The 15228-nt window shown below is 43.3% G+C and overlaps 2 protein-coding genes across 5 annotated transcripts; both read left to right on the plus strand.

The window, feature by feature from the left end:
- Positions 1-990: 990 nt before the first annotated feature.
- Positions 991-7245, plus strand: LOC119746316 (popeye domain-containing protein 3-like). 3 transcript variants are annotated; one of them, XM_038223195.1, is made up of 5 exons: positions 992-1607; positions 1766-2300; positions 4217-4328; positions 4668-5241; positions 6819-7245. In XM_038223195.1, exons 2-5 carry the CDS (start codon positions 1798-1800, stop codon positions 6923-6925), a joined length of 1296 nt encoding a protein of 431 aa, XP_038079123.1. In that variant the 5' UTR covers positions 992-1607; positions 1766-1797; the 3' UTR covers positions 6926-7245. The 3 variants fall into 3 exon arrangements, 2 of the variants coding, with proteins under 2 accessions (XP_038079123.1, XP_038079122.1); XR_005273722.1 differs by having other exon boundaries at positions 991-2300; positions 4668-5327; positions 6819-6930; XM_038223194.1 differs by having other exon boundaries at positions 992-2300.
- Positions 7246-9467: 2222 nt separating this feature from the next.
- LOC119718859 (3-hydroxybutyrate dehydrogenase type 2-like) lies at positions 9468-14759 on the plus strand. Of its 2 annotated transcripts, XM_038188280.1 has the most exons (9): positions 9468-9497; positions 10001-10128; positions 10556-10634; positions 11181-11277; positions 11782-11890; positions 12356-12416; positions 12709-12881; positions 13607-13699; positions 14322-14759. In XM_038188280.1, exons 2-9 carry the CDS (start codon positions 10057-10059, stop codon positions 14373-14375), a joined length of 738 nt encoding a protein of 245 aa, XP_038044208.1. In that variant the 5' UTR covers positions 9468-9497; positions 10001-10056; the 3' UTR covers positions 14376-14759. The 2 variants fall into 2 exon arrangements, with proteins under 2 accessions (XP_038044208.1, XP_038044207.1); XM_038188279.1 differs by lacking the exon at positions 9468-9497 and having other exon boundaries at positions 9831-10128.
- The last annotated feature ends 469 nt before the right edge of the window (positions 14760-15228 follow it).

Below are 15228 nucleotides of genomic sequence, written 5' to 3' on the forward strand. Positions count from 1 at the left end.
GTCATTTCCTCCAAACGTCTTTCAAACAAATATTCCTTCAATGAATCGGGCGAGCAGTGCGTGTAGGCTTCAGTCAAAATTCCGCCAACCGGATGGAGATGTTTGAAAAAATATGAAAGGGTCAGGGTCCACAGTCTTGTCCCATCGAATTGATGGATTTGGCAGAGGTAAAAATGACGGGGGAGAGTTAATGCTCGCCGGTCGCGGAGAATCACGAAGCGAGAGGAAGCTAGGAGTTCAAGGGATGCTTTCCGCGAGTGACGGGTGCAGGTTCGCCGAGTGCCCTTTGTTTGCTCTTTAATTTAGCGTGACCGCCTGTACACACAGGAACCTTCCACAGAACACGTCTAAGACGCAAACATGGTCTTATCATGAATAATAACCGCACACTTCTACCTAGGGAAATTGCCTAAATGAGCGGTGTCAAACGGAAGGCAATTTGCATTTTAATTGTTGCCGAGCGCCTTTTCTTGTTTGTTCCGTGCGTTGGACTCGGGAGGTGCCAAGCTCATTAGGAATTTTTTTTAATGAGCTGCTTGGTGTGTTGGAGGGAGGAAGTTGGGGTTAATTAAAACGCCTCTGTATTGTCTCAGATGAGGAAGGCGTTCACTACCAGAAATCAAAGGAACAAAACTTTCCATCAGCGCATGAGATGATTAATTATGTTAATAGGACCCCTTCCAGCTTAGCTCCACATTACTATACAGCACTTGTAAAAATAATAAATCCGTTACACATAATGGTCTTATCACATTACACACACAAAATGAAAACATTTGGAATTCTCAATCCATCAATGTATTTTAATAAAACGTAAATGCCATCATAGTTTCAGGTCCCGACTTAACAGACTTAACTGTTCAAACAAAGGCAGCGTCTTTCAATGGACAGCATCTTCAAACTACTCAATTTTCCTTAGAAGAGATGAATTAGGAGAATGGAATGAAGACGATTGTGATTCTGTCCTTGGCAAGTACCTGACATTCAAGACGCCTCTCTCTTCAGCTAGAGACCATGGAGCTATTAAGCGACCTTTGACCTCGACCAACAATCAAGGGTTCCCGCGTTCCAGCTGCATCATTGCCATTCCTTTCGTCGTGAAGTCACGCACTGCAGCGCCGTACCAACACAGACTAGTGTCTCACACCTTGATGAGCTGAAACATTATTGTTATACACAGAATAAGACATCTACAGAGGGAAAGGTACCTGCCTAAGCTTGACATCAATTTTCCTGTGTGTTTATGTAATAAAGCACTGAGGTATCTGAGCGTTGATGTACTAAGCGCCCGCATCAAACTCTGACACGGGATGAACGCAGCGTGTTCATAGACAGACACACAATACTGCATGCATCATGCAGTTTCAATTTGCTATCGCACCCCGATAGCAACTCATCTGACGTGTGGACTGTAGAAATATTGGCGTCGCACTTTCTGTAGCGGGTCACCAAACATTATACCTGCAATCTCCGGAGAGCTCGACCGTTTAGAAAGTACAGCTTGTTTACTGCATACTTTGGTGGTGTGTGTGCATTTCAAGGAACGCATTACGTCTTTTGATACGGAAGTATGATGAGATGCCAGGTTGCGATATCATCGAAAAACCGTATGTATTTTAATTACTTTTACAGCTTTACAATTTCACCGATGGTAATCGTTTAAAACTGTGATCACAGCCCGGCGATAGTGTATGCAAGATTCTCGGCTACTGGTGCTAGATAAATCAATACAAACACAGGCTGATTTTGAATTCACTTGAACAAGGTCCTGTGAACAACGAGGTTTGATGAATAAAGATGGAGGCACAGCAAATGAACAGAAATGACAGTAATGGGTGGGTCAACGGACCGATATCCTGCGAGAGTTGGCAGCAGGCTCAACACGCCGTGTACCAACTCGGCTGCTTCATCATCGCCAACGGGTTCCTGGTTCCCCCCACGGTGGGGATCGCCCAAGCCCTCTGGCTCCGTATCTGTCTGGTCCTGGGGCTCTTCTGCCACGTGTTGTGGGCGGGTCCCGCCCTCTGCTGGCCGGATGGGTTAGCCTGGCAGCTGGCCGCTTTCTTCGCCAACGTCGCCCATCTCGTCTACCTGTCCTACCTGTCCTACCCGGTGAGCTTCGATGATGACGTCCAGAAGGTCTACCAGGCCCTCTTCAAGCCCTTCAACGTCTCACGGCAGCAGTTCCGTGTCATGCTGGACAGTGGGGGCGACATCTACGAGCTGGATCGCACGGGTCACTACGCTTCGGAGGGCCGGACCAGAACGGACAGGGTGTTGTCCTTGCTCATCTCGGGAAGGTGAGTTCATTAATGGTACATGATAATCGCATCTTTATGGTAGATCAGGCATGAAATGAAATGTCCATAATGATATCCATCAACAAGACAGTCCATGTACCATGCAAATTAATTCTACGATTTCATTTTTAATCTTAAGAAAACCTTTACAATTGTGTCTACATCGTCGTTAGCTGTCTTGTGAGGTAAACGCCTCATCCAACCCGGGACATTTACCCAAAGTTAAGGAATACGAGGAAGCTTTTAACCCAGAAACAACAAACCATCGATGCACAAAATTGGATGTAATTTTGTGCCGTGTACGCTCCTCATAATATAAAATGGTATGTTAATTTTTTATTGCCTTACAACCTTTTCAACCAGCACTTGCCCTGGGGCTTCTTTTATCCATAATTGCTTATCGTGCGGCGCAAATTGAAGATGATGTCAACGCCGATAGAGCTTGCATCAATCCACTCTTATCGGAGCGATAACAGCCAAGCTCATCATGTTTGTCTCTTCGGAAAAGCTGAGACATATACGGGGGTCTCTTCGCGTCATCCCTTCCCCTGTAGAGATTCACTGTTGGATTACCATAACACGGATACTGACGACGTTTGGGGGAAAGATAGCCCCAGCCCCGCGGGGTGAACTCACGCGTGAACTTAACACCAATTACGGTCTGGCTGCATTAAGGGGCCTCGTCATTATTTTGCTTTTAGCGCGCCGGGGTCTGCCGCGGCAGCTGGGCGCTGGTGTGAAATCTCAACCTCTTTAGGTAATGGACCTGCGTAAGGTCTCGATCAAATCTGTCTCGGTTTGAAGGCTGAATGGTTGACATTTCTCGGTCGATGCATTCAGTCAGTCATTAAAGCATAGGCCCTATATAGAATACGATGGATGTTCCTTCTGATATATATAAATGACAAATGGTTTCTCAATTTCATTATACCCGCTTCTGCCGACTGCACGTCAGTGATTTCTCCCTTTTCCCCTTTTTTTTTTACCTTTTAAACTTTTGGACGCAAGAAACGATTTCAATACAGTGGCAGTGCCAACAATGTGCACCGGGTCCCATTCTGACTGCAGTGCACCAAAACCAGCGCCACCATCGTTCAATAAACATCACATGGTATTCTAATGACTAAGGAGCAATGCAATTTAATTTCTACAGGATGGCCTACCGATTGAAATTCTAACTATTAGACGACTGTTGCGTGTATCAAATGCATCTGATAGTCAGATGGCCGAGAAGCATTTTCATATCATGGCGAGGGAAAAATATATAAAGAACATGAAATTGCATCTACTGAATGACGCACAAAGGACTGTAATCTTGAGATGAAAAGGTCTCCGACAAAAGGGTTGACATTCAAAGGATTATTTCAAATCAAATTTGAATTGTATACGACGGCCTTCAAGGCACTTGTGAGAAAAACAACCTGGCCTTGCGCTGCAAATGTCGACGGGAATTTTAGATTGCTTTCTGTACGTCAACCCATAGGCCATAAGGCATTCAAACTGAGGGGAAAAAAAGAGAGAACGGCATGGCTAACGTGGAAATTCACATGAAATTGTATTAATGCACTCGAGCTCCGCTTTAAGAACTGGATACAAAATTTCAATTGAAAAGATTTCATAGGGCAGAAAAATCAAGATGATTCAATTAATCGCAATTATTAAGTAATGTCTTTCATTACGCGTAAATAGACTTGTTTCAATGCTTTCCATCGCTCATTCCACAACACTGGTTGTACATGTATTTAACTTCCAACGTCAAGCAGTGCGATATACACCGAGATCGATCAATTAAAAAATTACAAACAAGGGTGCCAAGTTGAAATTTCTGGGATAAGCTGCTCGAAATGAGTTCAAATAAGATCAATCTTCAGTGCTCTTTGACAGTTTGGTATCTGCGTTTTCTCCAAAACTATTAGGATGCGAGTTGCCGCCAATGGCAGGTTTCTACACCACATTTACCCGACGCAGTTTCTTGACTCGCTTGAGTGGCAAGGAAGTCGGTCCAACTGCGGGCCATCCACCTTTCAGGTACGCCGAATTTTGTCAATAAAACTTTTAGAAAGAGACGATTGATTTGTAAAAAGATATTTGACAGGGGTTTGAGTAAAATAATGTAATGTTTGAGTATAGTATTTATGAATATACAGTATTGGCGACACTTGAACAACTGTTTTTTGAAAGGAGGTAAAGACAGAGGGTTTGAGTAACGTATTCCGTAATACGTTTCCTGTGTGTTGAAAGCCGAGTTTTGTTAAATTATGAGTGAAACCAAGTTTATATACAGCTTGGGCGAGAAACAAGTTGTTCTGAAAGAGAGACAAAGACTGAAAGTTTGAGTAATTTTTACTTTCAATTTCTTTTTGACAGGTAACAGTGACTGCCGACACTGACTGCCGTTACATACAATGGCAGAAGAAAGCTCTGGACAAGTTCCTTCGTAAGGAAGGCTTCATTAGGGCGGTCTTTGAGACCACCGTGGGCAAAGACATCACCACAAAACTCTACTCCATCAACGAAGAGACGGTGGGCCCTTCCGCTCCAAAAATCACCCAGAGGGTCAACAAGAGTGTCGCCCCTGCTCCGGCGCAGCGCGTCAGCGTGCCTGAGATTGCCGAGATCTGCCTGCCGGACGAACAGGAGGAAGACCGGGGGCTGCTCTCTCATAAATGGGAACGGGCGCTCTCGATTGATGAGGAGTCGGCTGCGGGCATGGTTGTGGGTGGTGGGGGTGCAACCCAGCAGAATTTAGGCGGGATGAGCCAACTGGTCGTGCCTAGATCTGGCAGCGTGTCCAGCCTGCATTCGGTCCGCTCCATGGTGGACATCCGGGCCAGCATTGCGTCCGGGAGGGGAGCCGACGTCGCCGGCCGGTCCAGCCTGACCCCCGGAGCGGCGGGGGACAGGTCGTCCAGGGTCAGCAGTATGACGTCACACACTAGCGGTACACCAAGCAGTTTGAGAAGGGTTCATTAGTGCATGGTATCATCTGCGCATGCGCAAAACATCGTCCACTCACATCTCGCCATGGTAAATCATCTGCATAATCATCGCCATCTTTCACCAATCAGGTCGTTGTCTTTTTGTGAACGTGTTTTCCGTTTCATGTTTCTGATCGTGTTTTTTTTTAATTGTCATATCTAAGGCAACAAAAAGCACATCTCATAAGAGATTCCACAAGGAACAAACTAACCAACAAGCATGTTTACATTTCTGTTGCATCTTATTTCTTGTCAGTTCTGTTTTGTACACAGCTGACATCAGGAGCGTCGCTAGACCACTCACAGTGGGGGTGACAATACATTTGCCAAAAGATGCATGATCCATGCCTCCCGTAAATTGAAAAGCGGTGGATAGTGGAGTGGAGGGGGGGGGGGGGGCTGGACACCATCTTCTTGTAGGGTGCGCTGTTCTAACTTGCGGCACTATCGGACAATAGGTGGCGCTCTTCGTGCCGGCAATTTTGCCGACGGACACACGATTCAAGTGCCGACAGGACAATTTTTGGCCGACAAAAAAAGATTAATGGGGGTGTCACCTCCCCCCATCTTCCCGTCTAGCCACGCCCTTGACTAGCATTATTTATGACATCATTTGGACACGTGTCTGATTCAGTATTTACAAATAATGTGCCAGCTTGAGCTAATTTCAATCCACTCTCCATTTCGACTTTTGCACAACCTGACAATTTGAATAAGCAAAAGTTACATATTGTATTGCGACTAATAACGGAATTAAGAAGGCAATTTGCCGAATTTCATTTTCCTTTTTCCGTTTGCACAAATAAATTATTGTCCCTTGTCAGAACCTTTGAATATCTGATATTTCAGCGTACATTTTGCACCGCATTTCATCAGCACTTTAAGAATTCACTTCAGTGTTATATACCTACGATCAGAGTTAATGTGTTTTTGTCTGAGTGAATTCGATTATCATTGTTGCAAATCTTTGTTATTCTTACATAACTGATTGCAGGCATCGTGTTTGACAGGCATCCGATTATAATTAAATTCAAATTTAGACTAAAATGGAAAAAAAAAATATGGAAACAAAGAGAATTCAAAAGTGGGAAACTTCACTTAAAGACAGACTGTTTCCTCCAAGTCAACACTGAACTCTTTTGCCGTTTCTTGAGTCATCTATAAGAATGTATACAGCAGTGAATATGGAGCTTAAGCCCTACCCTCCAGGGTATTTTGGCTAGAACCCTTCCAAACGCAGCAACATGCAACACTGTCTTGTCTAAATGACAAACCTGTCCAGTGTAGTTTGATCATCAGGCCATAAGTCTCAAGACCAAACTGCCTCAGAGTCTGTGGTCACCTACTGCAGCAGGACACAACTGTGACATTGTTCATCAATGGGCACAGAAAAGATTCGCTTGACAAAAACAAGTTACCAACCAAAATGTTAACGTACTTATAAATTAACTTTAAGTAGTATTATCTGCTCAAAGTTGTGAATTAGAAAGACTCAGAAAGATTTGAGAACAAATCCCTGTGCATCTTCTTGTTTCAACAGAACCAATGCTCGTGGAGACCGGATCCAAGAGAAGTAGCTTCCAGTCCGACCACGGCCCCTTCCCTGAGCCGGACCGAGGGGAAACGCACTACGTCTCATCCGTTTAAGAACAACAAAAATATGATGGATCTTGGCTGGGAAGAGAGGCAAACACCACCCAAAGACCAGAAACAATACAACCCTTGACAAAATCAGGTTTGGGCCAATACACTTTGCATTCTCACAACAAAAGTAACCAGATGCTCAACCAGCCATGGTAAAGTCGCAGTCGCACAATCTAAAACTTGAAACTACTTTACAAGGAAAAAAGACATTTACATCCAATGTCTCCTAATTTGTGATGAGTGCTAACTCATTCAATCTATTTTACCACTCTAACGAAAAAGTGGCTTGATATTCAGCCAAGGGTCGCGATTTATTGTCAACATGGTTTTTTTTTGGGGGGGGGGGGGGGGAGGAGGGGGCAGGCTTGAAAGTTCGAGGGGGGGGGGGCGCACATCTTACTGTACAGGGTGATGTTCAAAGATATATGTATTTACACGCTGAGGGCGCTCTTTCAATTTCACAGGCAGGCTTTTTTGTGCACTTGTACTCGGCCAGCACATAATGCGAGGCACATTGTGAAGTGGCATTGAATGATGATATTTTAATGTTGTGGATAATGCAGCTATGTTTAGCTTTTATGTGTTTGAACTGTAAAACTGCAATGAAGTGACTGCTTTGTGTTTTTATAAAAAAAAAAACTAGATACTGTTATTTTCTCAAGTATGCACTACTCTAACTTTCGGTATCATCACATTCACTTAAAAAAATGAGGTTTGTTGGCAAAAAATGGATTGTTTCTATTGATTTTTTTTACTCTTTCCTGTGATTATTATGTTGAATGAACATGTATGACTGAGCACACATGTATTTCATTATTTTTAATGTTACAAGAAAAGTACATTTGCCTTGTCTATGTTTGACATGGATTTTTTGTTTACAAGAATAATATTAATTTCTAAAAGCTCATTCAAAATGGTGAAGATAATGAATAAACTTTCAAGAATTTGTTTCTTGAAAATTTAATATACTTGATTTTGCAGACAATTTTTCAAACAATTGTGTTCATCTTCAAGACAATAATTCATGTGTAATACTGATGTAATCAGCACCATTTGCTTGCAGAAATATATCACGTACTGATCACTTAATTCAACAGCTTTTAACTATAGTAACCAGCCAACATAGATTGTTAAACACAACTTTGGGCAGTGGCATATTTAGTGGGGAGGGGGATGGGGGTGGAGGGAAGGGGCCCATTCCCCTCCCCCTCCCGGTGGCATTTTTATGCGATTCGGGCATCGATACAGTTGAGTCTTCATTTTGACCCCCGGGCCCTCCCCCTCCCCCTCCCCCTCCCCAGCCTCCACACCCCCAGCATAAAAAGCTGGATATGCTACTGACTTTGGGGACAACTAGCTCATAATGAAGTCAACTTACCTTAAAGTTATAGTCTGCAAGTGTTGCTTGCCATGCTCCAAGGAGTATCCATGATGATGAATTGCCATTATATCCTGAAGATGGATAATGCAGGTAACACCCAGTTATCTGGTTTAAACATGTAAGAGCAGAGAATACATCATTCACATAAAATATAATAAAAAATAAATTAAAATATCCCACACAAGGGGAAAATATATGCCCATGTCTACCATGTAAAAACATGGTTTAAAAAAAATCCGAGACACTCGGAACCTGTTTTCTGATTTGGCGATATAAAAAAATGTTAGGGTGCTACTTCGCACACTGATTACAGACTAAGCGTAGGCCTAGCCCAGTTTCCGGACGTGATGTCATTGTCGAGACTTTCTGCCTTTCTAAGCCCTTTCTAGTTCGAAATTCAGGAGGGAATTTCTTCGAAATAGTTTCCCCCAGTATTCCCAGGCCTGGACAACATTTCAGCATGCTACCAACAACAGAGCAGACTTGGTAGACGAATCATGGACTAATTTTAAATAATAAACCATAGAATTAAACCTACCAGTAGGACAAAAGGACCACAAAGTGTACCAGCGAGTTGTCAGGTCCAGCAGTCTCTCACAGTCACGGTGCATAATGCGCCTAAACTTCCTTTCCTTAAGTTATTTCCCGACGATAGTTTGAGTTTCTTCAGCTCAGTCGTGCTCTCATGGTGTCAGTCCGTTGAAAGTCCTCAACAAAACCGTCAACATTGCCCGCCTACATGCTGACTGCACGTGTTTAAGTTTCACAACAAATTTGACGCGACATAAAACTTGAGTTATTTTTAACACCTGGCGCTATGCATAATTATGGCGCCTTTTCTCACTGCGCATGACCAAACATACATCACAAGACTTTTTTCACAAAAGCAGATTCAACAAACGCTTTTCAGAATAAATCTCACATTCCTTTTTGGCTCTTGATTTTAACGCAATTCAAGCTAGTAGATTTTGAAAAAAAAAACATAGCATAAATAAAAAGATGGAAAAAAATCATATAGTCTCGGTCAAATATTTGTGGACCAACTGAGGCGGAGGAAAGTTGCAAGACTTCTTTTCACAGAAAATCCCTCACTTTTTGGGACCAAGTAGGGGGCGTGGCTGGACACAATCTGACACCTGGTGGCGCTGTTTATTACGGACATACCAAAGACGTAAACAAGTCCACGTGTCCCTGGTTTGTGCTTGTGTTTCTATTCAGCCGTAGACTGATACTAGAGCAAGACAGTAGAGATGGTTGCAGTCAGTTTCGGACAAGTGGAAACTAGATGCTCCATTTCCTGTTTTATCTTCTTCTGTTTCTAAATTTGATCATGGAGGGGGTGGGGCAAGTTCTAGGGTATAGGGCCAAATTCATGATTTTACATTATGCATTGGGGAGGTGTTATGCCTCGATCCCTCTTGCCTAGCTGCACGGCCGGGCCCCGCACTCGATCACGTGGGAGGCCGGGGTGGTGGGAGGAGGCCAGCAGGGCTAGGGCAGGGTCACTATGCATGTGCACCATAGCCCCTGCACAAATCACGTGTGCTAGCTACACACACACAAAAGTACAAATAACTTTACAGTGCAAAGGTCATCATCCTGATCATGTCATTCAGATTTAATATGTAATATGTACAATTAATACTCCCGCACTTGCAGTGTGGACTTTGTATCTGTATATGTGCTTTTTATAACAGAGAAAGGAAACTGCATAAGGACACTGCCAGGTATTCATTAACGAAGAACAGTCAACATGGGTAGGCTAGACGGGAAAGTGGCAGTGACCACAGCGGCTGCCCAAGGCATTGGCAGGGCTACAGCTGAGGTAATTAGTTAACCTTCCAAGCTTCATAGTTGCAGTAAAGCTATTTACAGACAAAATATTGGATTTGGTGCAGACGTGCACAGAAGGGTAGTCGGCCGGGAAAGAATTTAAAAATTGTAACACAACTTTTGAATGTGTCTCATTGGCCAAGTTTGTGTATTCTTCAACGTTTGAAACAAATGATAGACCACCGTTTGGGGCATTTATTGTGACCCCCCCCCCCCCGGAAAAAAAGTGGCATGAACTTGCATTCTTTTCCATACCCCATTTGTATTCATCTGAGCTTTTACAGTGAACAGGGTTACAAAAAGGGTCAGTCTTTTAGTACAACAATCACAATTTAATGCTTTGAATCTCATGAATTGACAACGTACTGCTGTTTAGAAATAAGTTTTTGTAAATCTATTTTACCTTTTGCCTTTTGCAGACATTTGCAAGAGAAGGTGCCAGGGTCATCGCGACGGACATCAACGTGGAGAAGTTGAAAGAGCTGGAAGCAATACCAGGTTGGACACATGAAATAAATGAAAGTTTTCAAAAGAGTGTTCGCAAGCCTGTATCACCCGCATGAGAGAGAAACGCACTGCCTAACTGCAGTGGTGGTACCAAAACTGTTTGCACTATAAATTACACCCCAACTTTAGCATTTTCTCAACTACAGTTCAGCCCAACTACAGTTGGGATGATCCAAAGGGTAGTTTGGAGGGTCCTTTAGTTGGGGTGGGCTGACTATAGTTGGGATGGGCTGACTATAGGGTAGTATCGAAAACGAAGACCCCTAAAACGAAGACCGAAGACCCACTCGAAAACAAAGACCCACTCGAAAACGGGGTCTTCGGTCTTCGGTCTTCGGTCTTCGGTCTTCGGTCTTCGGTCTTCGTTTTACTACCTGACTATAGTTGGGGTGACTATAGTTGGGGTGGTTTCGACTATAGTTGGGGAGTACTTCTGCTGAAAGACCATAGAGCATTAACTAAATCATGGCAGAACTGTAAAATCCTAGAGTCGGAGGTTAATTTCATAGTTTCAAGTTTTACGTGTTTTGTTTCTAGGAATTGAGATTCGAAAGCTGGATGTGACGGACAATGAAGCAATCAAGGCCTTGGCTGCCGAGATAGGACACGTCGACATTCTCTTCAACTGTGCAGGGTAATAGTTATTTCTGTAGTCTTGGTACCAGACCCTGCAAGTGTCACTAGAAGGGTGTGTGAGGCTGCCATAAATAGCACCATCTATTGTCGGCTGGTGTCCATTCTTGTTTATCTTGAACAGCGCCCCCTTTTGTCAGATGGCGGCCCCGCCCCCAACCCCCCCCCCTCCTTTTTTTTGTCATGGCGGCCCGATAATTAAGCAAGAAAAATTTGGGGTTACATTCTTACCCTTACCCATTCTTACCCGTTTTTTTTTTTTGCATTTTCATCTCTCTGAATGTAGTTTTGCAAAGGGCCCATTCTTGTTGCTAGGTAACAAGAAGGCATAAACTTTTTCGAAGACTAGGAGTTTCAAATTTTCCAAACACAAACTTGAAATTTTAAATATAAATGATCTTGTTTTGCATTAATTAAATGCCGTCCCAATCTGTTTTTACAATTCTTATTTTTTACAAATTATTTAAGATCCAATTTGAACTTTAAAAAAAATTGTTTTGCACAGCTTTGTCTTCCATGGAACCATTTTGGAGACAACAGAGAAGGATTTTGACTTCTCCATGAACCTGAACATGAAGTCCATGTTCAACATGATCAAGGCGTTCCTGCCCAAGGTTGGTCGAGTTTTAATTTTTGTCCTTGCCGTGGTCATAAAATCTCCAAGACTTGTTCAATGTTAACCAGTTCGCGCCGGGATAATTTTGACATTGACTGGACCCAGGCACAGGATTGTTTTTCACGAATCTCGATGCCAGACGGGTTCAGGCCGTCATCTGCGGGTAGCACACCCTGATATTTCCAGCGTCGCTCGCTGCAAGCAGGTCACAGACAGATATTTCCAGCCTCGCTCGTTGTGTGTTTATCCATCATCCGTTCCGAATACCGCAAAACCTTTATGTGTATACACGTCATCCGACGAGAACTGGTTAAAGATATTCCAACACGGCTGTCAAATTTGCTTGTACTTCTGGCATTGTGTTCTGGCGTTAGTCATGTCACTCACAAACAATGTATGTAACAGGATGTACAGACGGGTATTGGGAGTTGAATCAATTCATTTGATTTTCTCAACTTTGCAGATGATTGAAAAGAAGTCGGGCAGTATTGTCAACATGGCTTCTGTATGCTCCAGTCTTAAAGGTAACAAAAAAAATATCAAGGCTCAGCTGAAATATTCAAAAGAGTTATCATATGTGCTCATTTCAGTTCAATTCGGCAAAAGTCCAACAGACACAACATTCAAAATGAAAACATGGCCCATATTATTTTTAAAAATTTTTAAGCAAGGTTGAAGTGCTGATTTTGAGTTGACTTAGCTACGTTGGCTGCGTATCTAAAAACTAGTCTGGATTTTGTTATTTTCATTTTATATTTTCATAGACTAAGAAATTTGATGCATATAGTTAAAGGTGTCAATATTTTTGCCATGTAGGAAGTGGGAGTCGATGCATCTACGGAACAACCAAAGCAGCTATTATTGGGATGTCGAAATCCGTTGCATGTGACTTCATAAAGGATGGTATTCGCTGTAACTGCATTGCTCCTGGAACTGTGGACACACCATCGTTGCGTGAAAGGATGGGTCAGATGGGGGACCCAGAGAAGGTATCAGCGGTAGCCTGACTCGATCCCACCCAACCCAAGCTGACCCAATGCAGCCCAATTTACCCAACCCAACCCAACCCAACCGAGCCTGACCCTACCCAACCCGCAACTTAATCCAACCCAACCCAATCTGACCTTCCCAATCCTACCCAACCCAACCCAAAACCCAACCCAACCCAACCTGGCCATCTCATGCCAACCCAACCCAACCCAACCCAACCTGACCCTACCCAACCCGCAACCCAACCCAACCCAACCCAACCCAACCCAACCCAACCCAACCCAACCCAACCTGGCCATCTCATGCCAACCCAACCCAACCCAACCTGACCCTACCCAACCCGCAACCCAACCCAACCCAACCCAACCCAACCCAACCCAACTCAGCCCAGCCCAGCCCAACCCCACCCAACCAAATCAAATCCAACCCAACCTCCCCTTGCCAACCCAACCTGACCTTCCCATGCCAAGCCAAGCCAAGCCAACCCAAGCCAACCCAACCCAACCCAAGCTACCCCAACCCAAATGAACCCAACCCAAGCCAGCCCACCCAAACCTAACCCAACCCAAGCCAGCCAAACCCGTCCCAACTCAACCCAACCAAAAGTAATCCAACCAAACCTATTCACAACCGACCTTTACCAACTCAACCTCAAAACTGGGCTCATTTCAATACAGTCCTTTAAATATCACCAATTGTTTTCTTCCTACTTGTTTGACACCAGGGTATGGAATTCTTTATGAGGCGCCAACCTACTGGCCGCCTTGGGACGGCCCAGGAAGTGGCAAACATTGCACTGTTCCTCGCGTCAGATGAGGTAATGAGTGACTGCACTGTTCACTGCATTTATATTATTTCTTAGTGATGAATATGACAGAGTGGCAATATTCAAGGACTTTGAGTGCTATTCTGTGCCCTATTTGCTCATCCTGGGAATACAAATACTACTAATAATAATGACATAATAATAAGGGGTACTTAAATAGCGCTTTTAACTAAGATCAAAGCGCTTTACGTCATTAATACCCCTGATCATTGGCCATTTTAACATACCAAATACCATCTCAGCTCCCTGGGGAGTATATAGCTCCAATGCTGCCATTTCAGCACAAGGCAGCTATCAATCACAATAACCATCTCTGCCCTCACATGTACCCATTTACTCCTGGGTGGAGAGAAGCCATGGAAGCAATGAGTGACAAAGTGCCTTGCCCAAGGGCGCATGTACCATGACCCCTGGCTGGACTCGAACCCACAACCTGCAGAATTACCTGCAGACCACGAATTCAATGCCCCAGACCACTAGGCCTCGGCGCTCGGCGCTCGGCGCTCCACTAGGCTGGCCCTCTGGAACCGACAAATATGTCAGAAAAGACTACACTTATTTATTTGGTAAAAAGATTGTGTTAATGATGCCTTTTCTTTTGTTTTTATTGCAGGCAAGTTTTGTGACAGGCACCGAGTATAAAGTGGACGGCGGATGGAGCATCTGAGTTTTTCCTACCTGATTCGTCTCAGTAGATCTTTTTCATGCTGCCACCATTTCAGTCATGTTCCCTGTATCCAATAACAGTAATGCATAATGTTTGTTTGTGCAAAAAGGAACCAGACTGTTTTTCCTTCCAGCCTCGCATTGGTTCCTTTGATTTGAATGGGGAAAATTCACGAGGGCCGCAACATGATAATGGTCTATGAATGTTGGCCATTAATTGGTATTTCATTAAATTGGGTTTGGTTTATAAGTTGCAGATCTTATATAATCGTGGTACATTTAAATTTTCTAATTGAACTCAGGAATTCAATTTTACTATATTTCTTACTTGTTTTTTTCCTCAGCGCTTACAGTTTAAAAACAAAATCCTCCAAAATAAATTAAATTCTGAAAAAAAAAAAATTATATTTAAAGTTATTATAAACTGCCCAACTTTGGGTTCATGTTATTTTACACTTACTGCATCAAAATTTGTGTTTTAAGAAAATATCATTTTATTACTGATTTATTTGTTTACAATAGGCTTGAAGAGTGCAGTTGAAATAATTTTGAAGATCTCCAAATCTTCTGATCATCAAAATTTGAATCGATTGGTCAATCTGTTTTAAAAGGAGAATTTAAATGAAGGATCACCTCCATTGACTGAAAATGATGACGAATGGGCAAAATTGTTTGTAGATTTCAAACGTACTGGCTTTTCAGTTGGGACAGAAGGGTGGGCGGGGGGTGGGGGGGGATGGGGGGAGGCGATGGTTGAATGAGGGTACACTCACGACATACTTGTTAAAATTCAAATGCTAGAGATTTGGTGAAGAATCGTTTTTATGAGGGAAGGGCTTTATAAAAAAAAAAGT

This window comes from Patiria miniata, unplaced genomic scaffold (genome assembly GCF_015706575.1).
Source record: "Patiria miniata isolate m_02_andy unplaced genomic scaffold, ASM1570657v1 HiC_scaffold_7, whole genome shotgun sequence".
Taxonomy (NCBI): Eukaryota; Metazoa; Echinodermata; class Asteroidea; order Valvatida; family Asterinidae; genus Patiria; species Patiria miniata.

Excerpts from the sequence above, each read along its gene's own strand:
- LOC119746316 (XM_038223194.1), top strand. The coding sequence starts at position 1,798 with ATGGAGGCACAGCAAATGAACAGAAATGACAGTAATGGGTGGGTCAAC. Across the intron at positions 2,301-4,216 it reads TCCTTGCTCATCTCGGGAAG|GATGCGAGTTGCCGCCAATG; the intron begins GTGAGTTCATTA and ends CAAAACTATTAG. Across the intron at positions 4,329-4,667 it reads GCGGGCCATCCACCTTTCAG|GTAACAGTGACTGCCGACAC; the intron begins GTACGCCGAATT and ends TCTTTTTGACAG.
- LOC119718859 (XM_038188280.1), top strand. The coding sequence starts at position 10,057 with ATGGGTAGGCTAGACGGGAAAGTGGCAGTGACCACAGCGGCTGCCCAA. Across the intron at positions 10,635-11,180 it reads AGAGCTGGAAGCAATACCAG|GAATTGAGATTCGAAAGCTG; the intron begins GTTGGACACATG and ends TTTTGTTTCTAG. Across the intron at positions 12,882-13,606 it reads AGATGGGGGACCCAGAGAAG|GGTATGGAATTCTTTATGAG; the intron begins GTATCAGCGGTA and ends GTTTGACACCAG.